Below are 15030 nucleotides of genomic sequence, written 5' to 3' on the forward strand. Positions count from 1 at the left end.
TAGTCTTTCAAGTGCACATGAGAGGATACCACGGGGCTCAAGCAGTCTTCGAGTCCTTTGCTGCAGTATCCCTCCCTAATATTGAGTTTCAACGTGCAACAGGCTCACTACTTCAATCAGTCAACCAGTCGAAGGTCATTCTCTAATTAGGATGCTATAAGGAATGACCAACTGGATAACAAGGTAGTAGACACATAGGAAGGCTATGCTACTATCAATCAATCAATCAACCAATAAATCAATCAATGATTGATAAATCAAACACACAAATAGACTATTAAAGATCTCCATGGTATTGGGAATGAGAATTTAGCACACGCATATGAAGACTTTGCTACAAGACTTGACATTGTTTCTGTCTTGGGTGAAACTGTGTGTTTGGGTGTGTGTATGTAGTTTTCACGATGGTCCGGTGAGGTGCCCCTTCATGCGCCACTACGAGAATACCGTCATATCGGTGTGTATTGGGCAACAGCGTGAGGCTAGCGGTCGTGTTGGCTTTGCCTACTAACGTTGCTGCTGCGCTGCTACTAACAAGCTCTTTGTATACCACAGCTTCTGCATGCATTTTTGTTTCCACCGTGCTTGAATTTGTGTGTTCACTACACTGTTTGCTCTTTACTTTCTCACTTGTCCGCTAACTGCACGTTTCACTTTGGTCTAGAGATTACATTTGTGTAGCTGTGTTGTTTTCACCTGGACATTATTTGAATGCGTGGAACTAGGAAAATGAAATGGAAGTGTTAGTCGTAAGCTTGAGTATTAGAGAAACTGGCATTCTGTGTTACTGAGAAACCAGCTTAATGAATGAAGCAATTGCTTTCACGCTGTGTTTGCACAACAACAAATGTGTGCCTTACAGACATAGTTTCACTGTCTACAGATAAAGGTAGCTCTTTCTCATTTTGTTTGTCTCTATTACAAACAGCTTAGATCAGCTCAGTAATTCAAATAAAAATGCAGGAACAAAACCTTTGGAATGCAGAACATGCGGGTTGCTGCTCGTGTCTGTGCAAGTTGACAAGGTTGATTATGGCAAAGATATCTGAAGTTGCATTGTTCTACAATTTAAAAGGCTTCCTATTAAATATATTTATATGCATATTTTATTTATTTATATGTATATGTATTTTATCACACAGCTTTTTTTTTTGCGATGTTCCGATTGGAATATTTTGATTTACTGCCAACAGTGAAAAATTGTCACTTGTTGCTGGCTACACATTGAATCTGATAAACAACTCTTAGAAGATCTTAGAAGAGCGTACCCCGCAAATTTCTGAATTTTCTCAGTAAAAGTTCTCAGGCCGTGCAGAAAATGTGTAATTGTAGGCAGCTTGTATCTTGTATAATGCATTTGACAAAGCCCTATGTTTCACTCAAGCGTTTGAAGGTTTATGAAGTATCGACTTTGGAAAATAGTTATGAAAGTATTCTCATTAAATTGGCACCTGTTTCTTTTCCTGCTTGTCTGGCTTCTTCCTTAGAGACAGCAAGGAATCTGAAGAACAGGTAAGTTTGCCTTTTGTTGCTTTAACAGAAGCTTTATTGAGCTTCGTCATTACAAATTGAATGGCTGAAGTGCTGTTTACTGCATTGGGACAAGCATTATACACAGCACTTTCTTCTGTAGAACGCTGAAGTCGACGAAGAAGGTTATACAGTACGGCCATCATCGGAGCGTCACAAAGAAAGTATCCTTTGTCTCGCTCAATGTTATCAGACTTTTCGATAGTAGCGTAACGGTGTGGTGCTATTTAAGGTGGTGCCCTCCGCTGCTAAAGAATGCACAACTTTATGCTATTTTCTTAACCACTGGCTCCTTCAGATGACAGGGACAGTTTTTATTCAAGTTCAGACGGTGATTCAGGTGAGACCCTTTCCTTCATTTGCGTGGTTGAGCGACAGTATGACAAAGAAGTTTCGACGTGAATGACTGGCTGTGTGAAGTTAACGATGTTCTTGAAATATTTAGCTGTTCCTGTGATGTCAGCTTCTTGTTAATAAAGAAGGCTCATCCACTGTAAGAAACAATCTTTCCTCTGTGATGCAGCAGGCAAGTGTTATGTTGTGGAGCCAACCACACATCTCCCTCCTAAGATTCCCAGTAGGACCAGCTGGGATATTGCCCTCCTAATTTATGGTGTGGCATGTGGCACACTGCTAACAATTGTCCCAACTGCTCTGCTGAGAGGTATCTATCTCGCAGGTTCATGCCAGGTTGGCTTGTAGTTGTTGTTCTTGCCAGATGTTGTTGCATGATGAGATTCAGATGAGCATAAATATGTTCTTCCTATTGCTGGCTGGTACAAAAAGAAATGTTTGGATCTAAGTTGACATTGGTAACGAGTGAATTCTCCAAGTGTTGTTGGCACGGTCCCCCACGCCACCACATTTCGCCGCCGTGTCTCATTTCTGCATGCTTCCATGGGTGCTATGGTGCGCAGACGATGAAGACCGCGACCGAAGGATCCACATAGAAATCAAGCCGCTGAGCAACGGGGCGCCAATGAGTGCAAGTGTTGACGAACTGCGTGCCACTATTGGCTCGTTATCACTGTCACCGATTCCCCAGCACTCTGTGAGTCTGCCAGTTTCTCTGTTTTTGTGTGCTTTATTTCTGTTTTGTCACTGTCATGACGTGTAGTAGCTGTTGCGTTGTATGCCTTCTTACACGTTTTCATGCTTGCTATATTGTTGGCAGACTTTAGCTACGGATGTCAAGGTTCATTAGTTTCTTGTCTCTATGGCCACAATTCAGGGGAGATCGAATTCGTAAATGCTCATGCTTAGACATGTGTGTGCATGTTAAGGAATCCTTGGCTATAAAAATTAAGATTTATATGAAGCATTCCACTACAGTATCTGTTATATCTCTTGTATTTTGATGACAATCAATCAATCAATCAATCAATGTTGCATTTTTTGCAAAGGTGTTCGGCTGAGTGCATATTACTCCACTGATGTATTCAATTTGAAATAAAAATATATAGAAGTGTGAACACTGCCAAAAGCTTCTTTTATTGAATCTATAGTAGCTTTTAAAGCGATGGAAAAAAAAAAACATTTTTTTTTCATAGAGACGTAGTTGTTGCAGAGGTATTGCGAATATCAGAATTAGTCCATGTGACTCTGTGCGCTTCGCTACAGTCTACCCGTTGGGATTCACCTTGTATATAGATTATGTGATGCTTTTATTACTGCACAGATGGGTAAAAAAAAGCTCTGTGCCAGCTACGTTATACATGCTAGCTAACCCACTGAGCCACCGTTTCAATAGGTTAAATTTCCTTTTTGAATTAACTTCAGAAATTTAATGATGAGGTCAGTTGGTTAGCTTTGTCACCATTATGGAGAGATGAAAGTCCAAAAATGTTTTTTTTTTTTTACAAAACTTCCATACTTTTTGGTTTTATTTGCTTTCACAAGTTTAGTTTCTCTACTTGCATGACAAAAATACTGAACATTGTTATTAAACTCGAAGTAGGTTAAAATAGCTTTTAAAGAGCACAAGTTGGCTACTAAAAACTAGGAAGAGCTCATGATCTGGAGTCCCCCTGCAAATTGCCACCTGGCTGCTTGCCATGAGGAGTTGATTAAAGCCACATACTCAAAATAACCTTGATTGCCAAGCTTTCACGGTGGAAGAAATAATCTTAAATAGTATATCTTCTTCGCATAGATGAGCTTTCACTTATACCTTTAAAATACGTTTTTCTCTCGGTTCATTTTTGGGCAACTTCATGAGCTTGGACATCACGATTTGGTACTCCTGGAAAATGATCGGGATGAAATTTTTCCCACATATACCTTAACATGTGAAGGGTGCAAGTATGTCCTTTAAAACTCGATACCACCCGTACAATTATTATGAACCTAAAGTAAGCAATTTGTAGAGGCTGAGGATTCTAAGAATTCTCACATTACAATTTGTCTTGACCATCAAAATGTTTTATATGCACTTTCTTGATAGTTATTTGCATTCTACAGTTAATATGGAGCAGTATGAGCCATTAATGGCTCAGAACTATAAAATATTAGTGACATAAAATTTTCGTCTAAAAGGAACTATACTCTACACATTGTCATGGCACAAAACGAAAACTGTGGAATTTACTATAAAACTAATTAAAATAGTTGAAATCAGTACAAAGGCTTATATTTACAGCAAAATTTTCATTGCTGTAGGCTGTAGATTAACACTTTTCTTATTTTTCCAAGGGGAGCCGTACGATAGCACTCTAACTACAGGTGAACTGTAGCTCAATTTTGCACGTGGTTGCGCAGTATATCTGGTCACATTTATTTTGTTAAGATCGATTGATGCAAACGTAATTGCCGTTGAATTTCACTGGTGAATGTAACTTCAGTGAGCCACAGCCATAGTTTGGCTTTGACTGCAGTCGGTGCGGCAGTGTGTCAAGTTTACTAATTTGGCTAGTCAGCGGACTTGTTGACCAGCCGCTCGTGAAGTGAAACCTAGTTGCCCTTGGCCACTTACTGGCGCATCGAAGGGGATGAATGTGGATAATGTTCTTTAATGAAACTTTCAGTTGTTGGTTATGCGTTCTTTTTGTGGCCTTCCCAGTCTCGCCTGGCATTGATTTCATGCTCATTTCTTTCTTACCGACTCGCCCAATGGTTCGTTCTTTTTAAGTTAGTGATGTGTGTCGCACACTTGTTTGGAGTGTATGTCCTTTTTCCCGTGCCTTTTGTGCATCTCTTGTGTACTTTTTCTTATTTTCCTCCTCCCCCTTCTTTCTTTGGCACGGGGCACCGCACTGCAGAGTCGGAGGCCAGAAACGCTGTACATCAGGCACAAGGTAGCTCGAAGTATATTCCAGTTGCACGCAGCCGGGAATGAGTGTGCTGTGCCCATGTGTTGCCTGAAACTGCTGCTTGAGTAGTCCCCGACCTTTTTTTCCTCGTTTGTAAAACTAACGCTTCTCCGGGACAATGTTGGTCAGCTTGGTAATGTCACTTTAGCATGGTCAGGGAAAGTCACCTTAGCATTCTGAGAGCATTCACTGTAAAGCCAGCTTTTCAGAATGCCAATTTGCCCTCTCGATAGTAGCGTAGTTGATTTGGATTTGGTGTGTTTTATGAAACTAAATTTCCCACAATATGTCTTACCACAACGATGGCAGTGTAGTCAGTCTTGCACTCGATGCGTATGTGTAAACTTTGTGCATTATGTCAGATGTAAAAAATGTGGACGTGGTACATTAGCGAAGCACCAGCATTGCACTGTGTACAGTGCAGAGAAAGATGAATGTCCGTGTATCTGAAAATTGGGAGAAGAGTCTGTTTCTTGAAAAATGCTTTCTTTATTTATTTATTTTCTGGCTACCTCTGTTCACCTAAAACATTGCTTACACTCTGTAATTAATCTTTGTGTGTCACGAGCTATGTATGGCCAATGCATCACATTGACAGACATGACTACTGCTAAGTTATTAGAGGTAATGTTGTCTTAACCCTTTCAGTGCCTGGTTCTAATGAAAATTGAGCACCATTTTTTTTTTCTTATAGTTGATATAAAGTTATCACTGTGGCTAATTCTTGCTGATAGGCAGAAAAGAAAGTGACTTGGGTGATGACAAATACCCTCCTGTGGGTGATGACAAATACCGTCCTGGTACAACAGAGAAAGCAGTAGTTGAAAGGGATGAAAGATATCTTGGAATCATTCTAGAGAATGCACATTGATGAAGCATGCTTCTTCACTGTTTAAAGGAGGCGTGCCGTAGTAAAAACAGCAACAGACAGAGAAAAGGAAAGCCTCCATCATACATATAAGAGATGGCAACTACCTTCAAAAATCGTAGCTTTTGATAAGTTTATTTTTTATTAATTATTTTTTATGGAGATATATCACCGTGCCTAGCAGTACATAGACCGTAGACTACCCATTCCACCTGTTGGCGTATTCTGATAGAGGTGTTTCGTAGCCACTAAATGGGGGGGGGGGGAATTAGAGAACAGGGGTAGTTAATATTCTAGTAGATACTAAAAGGAAAGAAAATGGATCTGGACAGGCCACGTCATCAAAAGGCCAGGCAACAGATGGTCAGTTAGAACATAGGAACGGATACCGTGAGTTGGGAAGCATGCAGGGTGGTGGCCAAGGAGTAAGTGGGACAACGAAATTAGTAAGTTTTGGCAGTATAAAATGCAATCGGCTCATGCAGGAAATGGTGAGTTGGAGTTCATTCACTGGGGCCTTCATCCTGGAGTGGATATAAAATGATGCTACCAAGCACAAATTTTTGGACAAATGTATCACCTGTGTGCTTGGGAGTATGGGTGTTAGCTGCGGGATAGAAACGCGTTGAAAGTTCGTCATCTTCGCTGAAAGGGTTAACACAAGTGTGTCTGAGTTAACTTGCCAAACTTGTGATTGAGTGCTTTGGCCTTTTGCATGTTTACTCATTAGCTATGCGAGGTGTGTCGTGGGCACGCGCATGAATCTGTGTGTATGCCGTATTTGTGTGCATCTACAAATGCACGTATGTTTGAGCCTCTCTTCCTGTATGCCAAAAAAGGAGAGTTAGGTGCTGTATCTCGAGGTGAGTACCGCGTGAATGAACCCTTACTGTTAAGTTCGCGTTTATGCTTTAGGTGATACAGATTTACGTAACCTTTGTCGGAGTCATTGCCTTTTTGATTCCCAGGAATACTGTACAGTACTCGCGTATTGGAATGCCACAATTTAAGGCGTAGCAATGCACAGACTTTCGTTTCCAGCATCTTCTGTGTGTCGTGAGGGCGTAATTTAGGCATGAACGCTTATATCAGAGCCAATGTTACCTTTAGGGGTCAGATTCATAGAGACATGACGGGGTTTTTCGCGAGCTGGGTGATTTTATCATGTTCGTTCTTTTGCTCTCCTTTCTCTAGAAGTAGTTGTCGTGTGCGAACATTGCATGCTAGCCATGGTTTCTGCTTGGTTACGCTCCTGACGCTGGCTGTGCATTCATCGCAGGCACGAAGAGCGTACAACAGCGCCTCGTCTACGCCAGACGAAGCACCCAAGAGGCCAGCAAACCAAAGTTCAAAGTGAGCTTGCGTTTCGTGCATTTCGAAGCTGCTGCCTTCTCCTTTAGGTTGCTCTTTTAACGTCGAAGCCGTTGAAGCTCTTTGTTCGGCCGTTTTGGGACCAGGAAAATAACCCATGTCTGGCGCATGCGATTCAATTACTTTGCTGGCATGTGCTCCCTTTGTCCCCTCTTCATAGCCAATCCTAAAACATTCTAGTAGATAGCCGCTACAAGTAAAGACAGTTTTCTCTTAGCAACGTAGGAGGAAGGAAAGAAGAAGGTAGAAGATGAAGTTGGTATGCGGAACTGAATTGGGTATGGTACCAAGGAGCTCCTAGCGAGAGTGATGTGAGGGTTGGTAGGAAGGAAAGGAAGAGATGGCGCTATATAAGAGAGGAGGAAAGAGCGAAAGAAGGAAACATGAAAAAAAAAAGGAAGAGAAGGAAGATCTCAATCTGTTGGTGCTCGCTGGCCCCACTGTTTTCTGAGATTGCACCGGCGTACAACTGGCTTTGATTTTTTTATTGTTCAGTTAATTACTTGTTTCCAACTCCAGGCAAGCTCTCAAATGGTGACTGTGTGTGATAAGCGAGGGAGCAATAGCGCAACCCTGTAACGACGTGCTCGTAGCAGACAAAACCTTAATTTGCGCAAGAGAGGGATGTGGTACATTGCCATGCCACTTAGTCTTCACCCTTTTCTGATACCATGCATTTCAAGTAAATCTCAGGTGCATTTTTATCACTGGGACTTGTTATCCTGGATTACCATCATGGTTGGCTTGAAGAAATGTCACGGAAAAATCTGGTTTATGTTCTTCGCTTGCTTCAGCTTATTGGAATGGTGGAAAGAAAAAGTACTTGCACGAATTGTTTTGACAGATAGTGACTGTCAACTTCTCTTGATAAGCCTCTTTAAACTGCACCTTTTGTTCAGTAAATTTGTAATCACATTGGAAAATCTAGAAACTTGTTTTTGGTCTTTTTCAATAGTTTTGTTATATGAGAAATCATGTATGAATTATAATTGATTATGACTTTTTCTTGGTTTATATAAGCCTTGCAGTTTGTGATACTCTGAGATGCGAAGAAGTGCAGCACATTCAATTGAACATAGGCACGTTTGCCAGCTGTTCTCAAGCCATCAGGGAGCATTTTGAACTTGTAGCTGTAAAAAAAATAATTTCAATAAAAAAATATGTTTGTCACTAAGCATGAGCCCTGGTCTACCATCAAGTGGTCTTAACTTTTTTTTTTTTTGTATAGACGCCAATATGCTTCTGAAAAGTCGTGTATTTTAGCCAAAAGTCGCTAAATGACGACGATGATGGTAATTTTTTTTGAGCATTTAGTTCTTGACTTGATAACGCATGTGAATATATTATATTTTATTTAAACAATATTGTAAATCAATTTCTGCTGTGGCGAATGAAGTTGAACTGCGCTTCTACCTCCTGGCTACGCCACTGTTAACCAGTGAGTAGTTGTAGTCCACCTGATTGCGGTGAACCATTAGCCATTCGGAGCTGCTTTGCCCATCTCTAACCGAAACAGACGAAGTGCTCGGAACAGCCACATTGCACGCAAAAGATCGCAGCACCACAAGAAACTTGATCTTTTATGCTTTGGCCTCATTCATTGAAGCTCGTTGCAAGCGTTCCGCTGTTCCTACAGTTTCCTAATTTTCTATGTCTGTTTTAAAACGCTGTACCTAAAATTTGGAAGTCCCCCCAAAAAGTCACCAAGATTCCCAAGAGATAGAACTGTTGCTAGCACGACTCAAGAGACACTAAATTAAGCGACTTTCTAGCTAAGTTAACACCACTGGCTCCCATGACAGGAATGCCAGACATTAATTGTTCTTCTTCACAGGGACAGCGGCGGCGTAGGCAGCGGCACGGAAGCCGACATGCTTGGCTTGTTTCCACTGGACGCGAGTGCATCAACGCCAACCACGAGACTTCAAAGTCCACTGGGCCAGGGTGAGCCCGCATCACAGCCTTCCGCGTCAAGCAGCGTGCCCTCCTGGGACCGATATGCAGGTGAGGGCAACCATCGCTTATTGAGCGCTTGCACAAGCAGCAAATGCTGTTGTAATTGAACACACGAGCCTGTGAGTGTGTCCTGTCCTTTCGAAGCAGATTATTATCGTCTGTCGATAAATACATGAAGCTGATGTGATTTGATGTCAGTGTTTTGGGAACCAAATAAAAAGCAAGTGAAAGTAAAGTGTTATTCTTTCATATTGGTTAATTGCATTTTTAATGTAAATGATCCCTAACGCCGTGCAGTAAGCTATGTTATATTGCTTGATAAAACGAGCTTGATGGCCCACTGAAATTATATGCTGTATCTGTCTGCTGGGGCCAAGTACCCTTAAAATGTTTACTAAAAAAAAAAACGAAATTCCTTTCGAAGCACCCGTCCCAACGTCTCATTGAACTTGGTGATGCCTTTATAAAAGTGATTGTGCGTAACAAAACATTTCATTCAGAAGTGATATGAGAGAGTTTCGGGTTGATTCATCATTAGATCACTGTTCGATGTCTCTTCTTTGCCAGTAGCATTCTTAACTGTTGGCAAATAAGCACGACGTGTCACGAGGGGTTATTGTTGTACATCAATTACAGCTGCCTGGCACCTGTGTTGTGACTTGAAAAGTGACATAAGGCATCAAGGGTAGGTAAGGGTCATTCATCACACTGGAGAGCCTCACTTTCTTGTTGCCACGTGGTTTGAAACCATTGTGACCTCCAGCTCAAACCGTCTTTCTATGAGAAGTGCTTCAACCGGCACAATGTTTTCCTCTCGACTCTGTTTGCAGCGTTGAGCGACTTGTTTAACGACAAGGCACAGGCAGAGTCGTCAAGTTCAGAGGCAAGCAAAGGGGCGACCACCAGCAGGGGAGGAACACCGACAAGTGCCTTCACAGGGCCTGCGTTACCGAGGCCGCCGTCTAGACGATCGGAGGTTAGCCATTTTTTTTTCGTGCACTGTCAGCGCCAAATGAAAGCCGAACGGCGACAAGCCTTCGTGGTAGTATAGGGCGTGCGTCCAGTTACACTCGAATCTCATTACAACAAAGTTGCATCTTACGTTAGAATAAGTGCTTTTATATTTGAAAATTAGTTTTAAGGGTGTATTTTTAACACTAAATCTATTTCAAGACTATTTTTCATTTACCTTGTTATACCTGATATTGTGTTGTATCCGGATTTGTTATATCGAGGTTTGAGTGTATGACCTTTGACAGGTGTGTGCATCCTGTTTGGCAGCTCTGCGCATATATGTGTTCCTGTTGATAGTGATAAGTGGACGACACGCACTGTACCACCGCAAAAACTTGTCACTCTTCAAGTTTCAAATGACGCTGATAGTACGAACTGCATTCATTTCATGGAATTGATTTCTTTCATACATGCATGACCTTGGTTGAAGACTCAAAGCAGATTAAAGGGACATCAAAATGAAACAGTGAATTGGTTTAATTTGATAATTGTATTCTGGGTACTCTGATGTTGCTGATTTCACCAGCATAGGTTTAATAGAGAAGAAAAATCAGTGTCAATGTTTAATTTTTTAATTTCACACTAAAATTCCCGTGCATGACATCACAGATTTCAAAGAGTATTTTTCATATTTTAGCACATTGATTCACCTAAGCCTCATTCTTTCGACTCTGTGCGACCTGCACCCACTTTGTTGCAAAAAGAAGTCCAGCCAAATTTTCAGTGGTCATGCTTCCCCCTCTTGTCCCTTTTAGGTTGAGCAGTTCAAATTAGCTCATGAGGGTTTGCAACGAGCCATTCTTCTCTTCGTAAGGATAGACAAAACGCAACAATAAGCTTAGCCAAAGGTGTTTAGAATTCGCAAGCAAATCCACGCACTATCCATCATTCCCACGGTGGCTAAACCGTGGCAGTGCCACAGATTCCTCAAGTAAATATTGTAGGAAACATCATGCTGTGTTTTCATAAACATTTGTGACTGACCGTGCTGGGCTCCGCCTTGCTTGTGTGATGCGAACAGGCTGTGCGGGGTCGGGCTTCACCGCTGCCCATGAGTCGGACGGAGAGCGTAGGAAGCCTGAGCAGCGACTTCAAGACAACACCTATGCCACTTGGTTCGTCGCGGGGTCCCTCGCCGCTCACCATTGGCTTGAGCGACTCCATACCGCTGGCTGTCGCGTTCCAGGAAGTGGTGCACGCTCGCTTCCGAGGAACTGATGAGACACTCTGCCAGGTACTGATTGGTTTGCTTTAACAGTTCATTGTATGCTATATAGGTGCAGGTACCCATTAAAATTCGGTGCAGATAACAATTTGCAGTTCGTGCATACTGAATTTCACCGCTAGAGGTATTGTGAAGCTTAAGTTCACAAAGTTTTTTTTTTTATACTGATTCAGTAACGGCCCTGTAACCCCAGTTGACTTCTAGTCCAATGCAAGAGAAACAGAATTTGCTGTCTTATCATTAGTCACCCTTTTTAAGAAAGAATGTTTGTAAAATCTCATCTGTGTATCAAATTATGCATCATTTCATACACTTGATAACGTGAAATTGAGCGAATTTTCTCTTTGCAGGTAAAGCTACTAGGTGACATGAAGGTGTCCTTCCCGGCAGGCATTGTGCATGTGCTGACAAACAACCCATCACCAGCAGCACTAACATTCAGGGTCAACACTGCCCGCTTTGACAATGTTCTACCCAACAAGAACCTCGTTACATTGTAAGTTGCGGTGTTTTGGTGAACTCAAGCTGCATTGACATCTGCGAGATAATGCATTTTACTTAATATAGTTGAAGCTGAAATAACTAAATATTCATCGGTTAATGAGGCTTTTCAGTTATAATAGAAACATTTTTAAGGGGCTTCTCAGGACAGAGTAATGCTATCTTAGTAGTAGAAAAAAAAAAAGATGCCAATGAGAGGACAATTGTTTGCAGCTGAACTTGATTAACATAATTACAGTATAGACTTCTTATACTGCAAGTCGCAGGAGACGCGAATATTCGCACTATAAGCGGCACACTAAAACAACCTTTTTCAAGGGCCGCACATGTGCAAAACATGTTGGACATACAGCTACGCGTGTCTTAGATTCGAAGCATGTGATGCGTGGCGCTTACAATGAATTAAATTTTCGAATGTTACAAAAATTTGACGTCTAAAGACACATGTTGCCAACGAAATGAATGTAAAAATAGGGGGTGGGGGGTCTTACAAAAGAAAGCACCATCGCAGAAATTTGCCGACTACTCCTCAGACCGCCTCGATTATGCGCATTACACAAACTACATTAAATCACTTCCGAAATTTCACGTGCTGAAGATATCAGTCATTTGATTTCATGGGCGGCACCCGATTTAAAGACATGCTATCTAATAGCGAACCACCATTGGAGCGCTACAAGTGCCACTCTCGTTTTCATTAATGATATGAATTCCTTCCCATCAACTGCAGTGACCGTGAAGAGTTTCATTGATTTCATACCAAAGTGCTATTTAGCACGCGACCACTGCTGCAACGCAACCAACGTTGATTAGGCTTAGCCTGTCGTTCGAAGTTGTTGCGCTAAATTTGTCCAAGACATGAAGATCTGGCATGAAAAAGATTGCACTCAAGCACTGAACCAAAATCAGCGTGGGTGATATTAAGTTTGCGTTCGCAGCCGGGAGATCAATGACGAAAACCCGCCAAGCATCTGTAATACACAGCATTGGCAGCAAAAGTGAAAGCTCACGTCGGAAAACTGCAAATGGTTTTAAATTTACGCACGAAGTAGCAAAAGCGATATCTGTAGCAAGCTAGATAATGTCGACGCTTTTCCCGACGGCAGACTGTTGAGCGCAGTTGATAAGGACAGCATTGCGCGTGCCATGTTGGGCCGCGCGCTACTGGAGCCACGCTAGCGACACGCGTACACAGTAGCCGCATCAGCGCCGGTGCTACTGCCCTCCTCCCTTATTTGGTAAGCCCGCAGAGCGTGCTGCGGTCTTTTTTTTTTCGTTTTTCTTCCCTCTGCCCTTCGTTCGTTCACTCCTCAGTTCAGACCCAGCGCGCCTCTTTTCAGACGCGCGCTCGCCACCGCAATTGTCACAAAGATTTTCCGGCAACCGCATTATAATCTTGGGGCACTGCACAATAAGCGATATGCTTATACATGGCGTTTTATGGGAGGACGAATGGGAGTTGGAAAAGGCCGCATTGTAACCGGTTCTGCACTATAAGCGGTTGTAAGTGGTCTACACTGTGTAAGATTGAAGGGCGGGCCTCTGAAGTGCATGAGCTAGAGTGAGTTGGCCACTTTAATTCATGTCTGGTAAGCCGACGACAGTCGAAGCAAAACTGCGATTCGGCCTTGTTGGAACATTGTCATCTTCAAGTTTTTGCGCAAGCACACAGGTACAATGGTGAGAAACATAAATGTGTGCAAGTAGCATTAGTTAATGTTTGTGTTTGGGCAATGTTGCGCACATTTTTGTTTCTCAAATTTGTCCCTTTGTGCTTGTGCAAAAACTCTAAAATGACAGTCATGGCATGGGCGACTTGAACTTTGTTGGATATAGTATACTTGTGAAAGTGCTTCTCTAAGTTGTTTGGGAATTTGGGGTTCAGGGTGTTGGAATTGAAGAGTTCGTGGTATATAGGTGCTTTGATGCGCACTTGTTGATATAAGTACATTTTTGAGCCAGTGTCGGAGCCTGCCAGTTCACTTGCTTCATCTCGGCATTGCGCAGAGATGCGAGTCAGTCGACGAGTGACCGGTGCGTATACGAGTTCAACATGTCGGTGCTGACGGGCCTTCTGCGGCGGCAGCACGAGCAGACGCCCTCGGCGTCCTACTTTAACATCGACATCCTCAAGTATCATGTACGGGCCGGGCCTGGTGCCCGGTCAGCGCCCCTGCATCTGGTTGCCTTCTGGAAGACGCAGGAGGACAATACTGACCTCAAGGTGAGTTCATGACGGAGTTTAAGTCAGTGTCGATGCACCCATGCTAGTCTGTAGGGTGCAGAAACCGCAGCAGTGTTTAGAATGGAGGTAAAGAAAGATATGGAATGAACACCTGCAGTCAGTTGATCGATCAGTACATAAACAAATTAATCAGTAAATTAATCAATCAATTGATTAATAAATCAATTAATTTGTCATCGAAGCCACAGAAAAAGCTTTTCTTCACAGCATGAAATCGGAGTCATTGTTTGATTTCCCTGACAGCAGCAGCCATGGAATGGTAAACTGCTGTATAGACATGAAAACATTTGCAGGCATTTAACCGTATTTATAGAGAACTTCAATAGTGTAAAGAAATTTAGTGTAAATGTCACGACAGCTGGATTAGGTGCAGATTGAACGAAGACAATGATGCATCTAGTCGCACCTTCTTCTATTCACTTCTTACTTCTGCCGTATGGCTTGACTTTCGGATCCTGCATTCGGCTTTCATCTTGCCACTTGCTCTTGTAGTTTTAGGGCATGCACTGTTTCTTATAGTTTAAGCACTTTTATTCTTCACTTGAACCTTCCTCTGGTCTACACTTCACTTCTGGCCAAGTTATAGTAGGCCTCTGCTGAAAATGTGTGGAATTTCGTCAGATATTATGGTGCACATTACCGGGGGGTGTTTTAGAGACGTAAAGGGAAGGTGAAACTTTAAACGCAGTTTTCTCAATACTGTTTTTTGGCATTATGCTCAGCTCGTGGAGCAGATATTTTGGCAACTATTTCACAGATTTTGATTCTGCTTGTTTTGTAATGCTCTTTGAACTGTGCTTCAGGGGAGGACTGCGGTCTTAGTTTTTCATTTTACTCCCTAAAGAATTTTTCGTAGGGCTTCTTGTTTGTAGCGCGATTGTGCTCATTGCAGTGTCGCGGGAGAAAACATTAACTTTACAAGTTTTAGTGTTGCAAAAAAATTATTTTGAAGATGCAGCCCCCTTCAGCATACATTTGGCCGTGTGTACGGTAAATACCAACTATTTCTATC

General features: G+C 42.2%; 1 protein-coding gene across 10 annotated transcripts in view; it reads left to right on the forward strand.

Moving 5' to 3' along the window:
- LOC142761617 (F-BAR domain only protein 2-like) overlaps positions 1 to 15030 on the forward strand; it is an 81411-nt gene that overhangs the window by 58504 nt on the left and 7877 nt on the right. For all 10 annotated transcript variants that reach the window (XM_075875248.1, XM_075875249.1, XM_075875252.1 and 7 more), the window contains 10 exons: positions 1488 to 1512; positions 1634 to 1694; positions 1829 to 1870; positions 2448 to 2581; positions 6986 to 7059; positions 8912 to 9081; positions 9864 to 10009; positions 11069 to 11281; positions 11623 to 11768; positions 13781 to 13997. In XM_075875248.1, the coding sequence (XP_075731363.1) occupies positions 1488 to 1512; positions 1634 to 1694; positions 1829 to 1870; positions 2448 to 2581; positions 6986 to 7059; positions 8912 to 9081; positions 9864 to 10009; positions 11069 to 11281; positions 11623 to 11768; positions 13781 to 13997 (1228 nt within the window). The remainder of the gene's footprint in view (positions 1 to 1487; positions 1513 to 1633; positions 1695 to 1828; positions 1871 to 2447; positions 2582 to 6985; positions 7060 to 8911; positions 9082 to 9863; positions 10010 to 11068; positions 11282 to 11622; positions 11769 to 13780; positions 13998 to 15030) is intronic.

Source organism: Rhipicephalus microplus, chromosome 10 (genome assembly GCF_043290135.1).
Source record: "Rhipicephalus microplus isolate Deutch F79 chromosome 10, USDA_Rmic, whole genome shotgun sequence".
Taxonomy (NCBI): domain Eukaryota; kingdom Metazoa; phylum Arthropoda; class Arachnida; order Ixodida; family Ixodidae; genus Rhipicephalus; species Rhipicephalus microplus.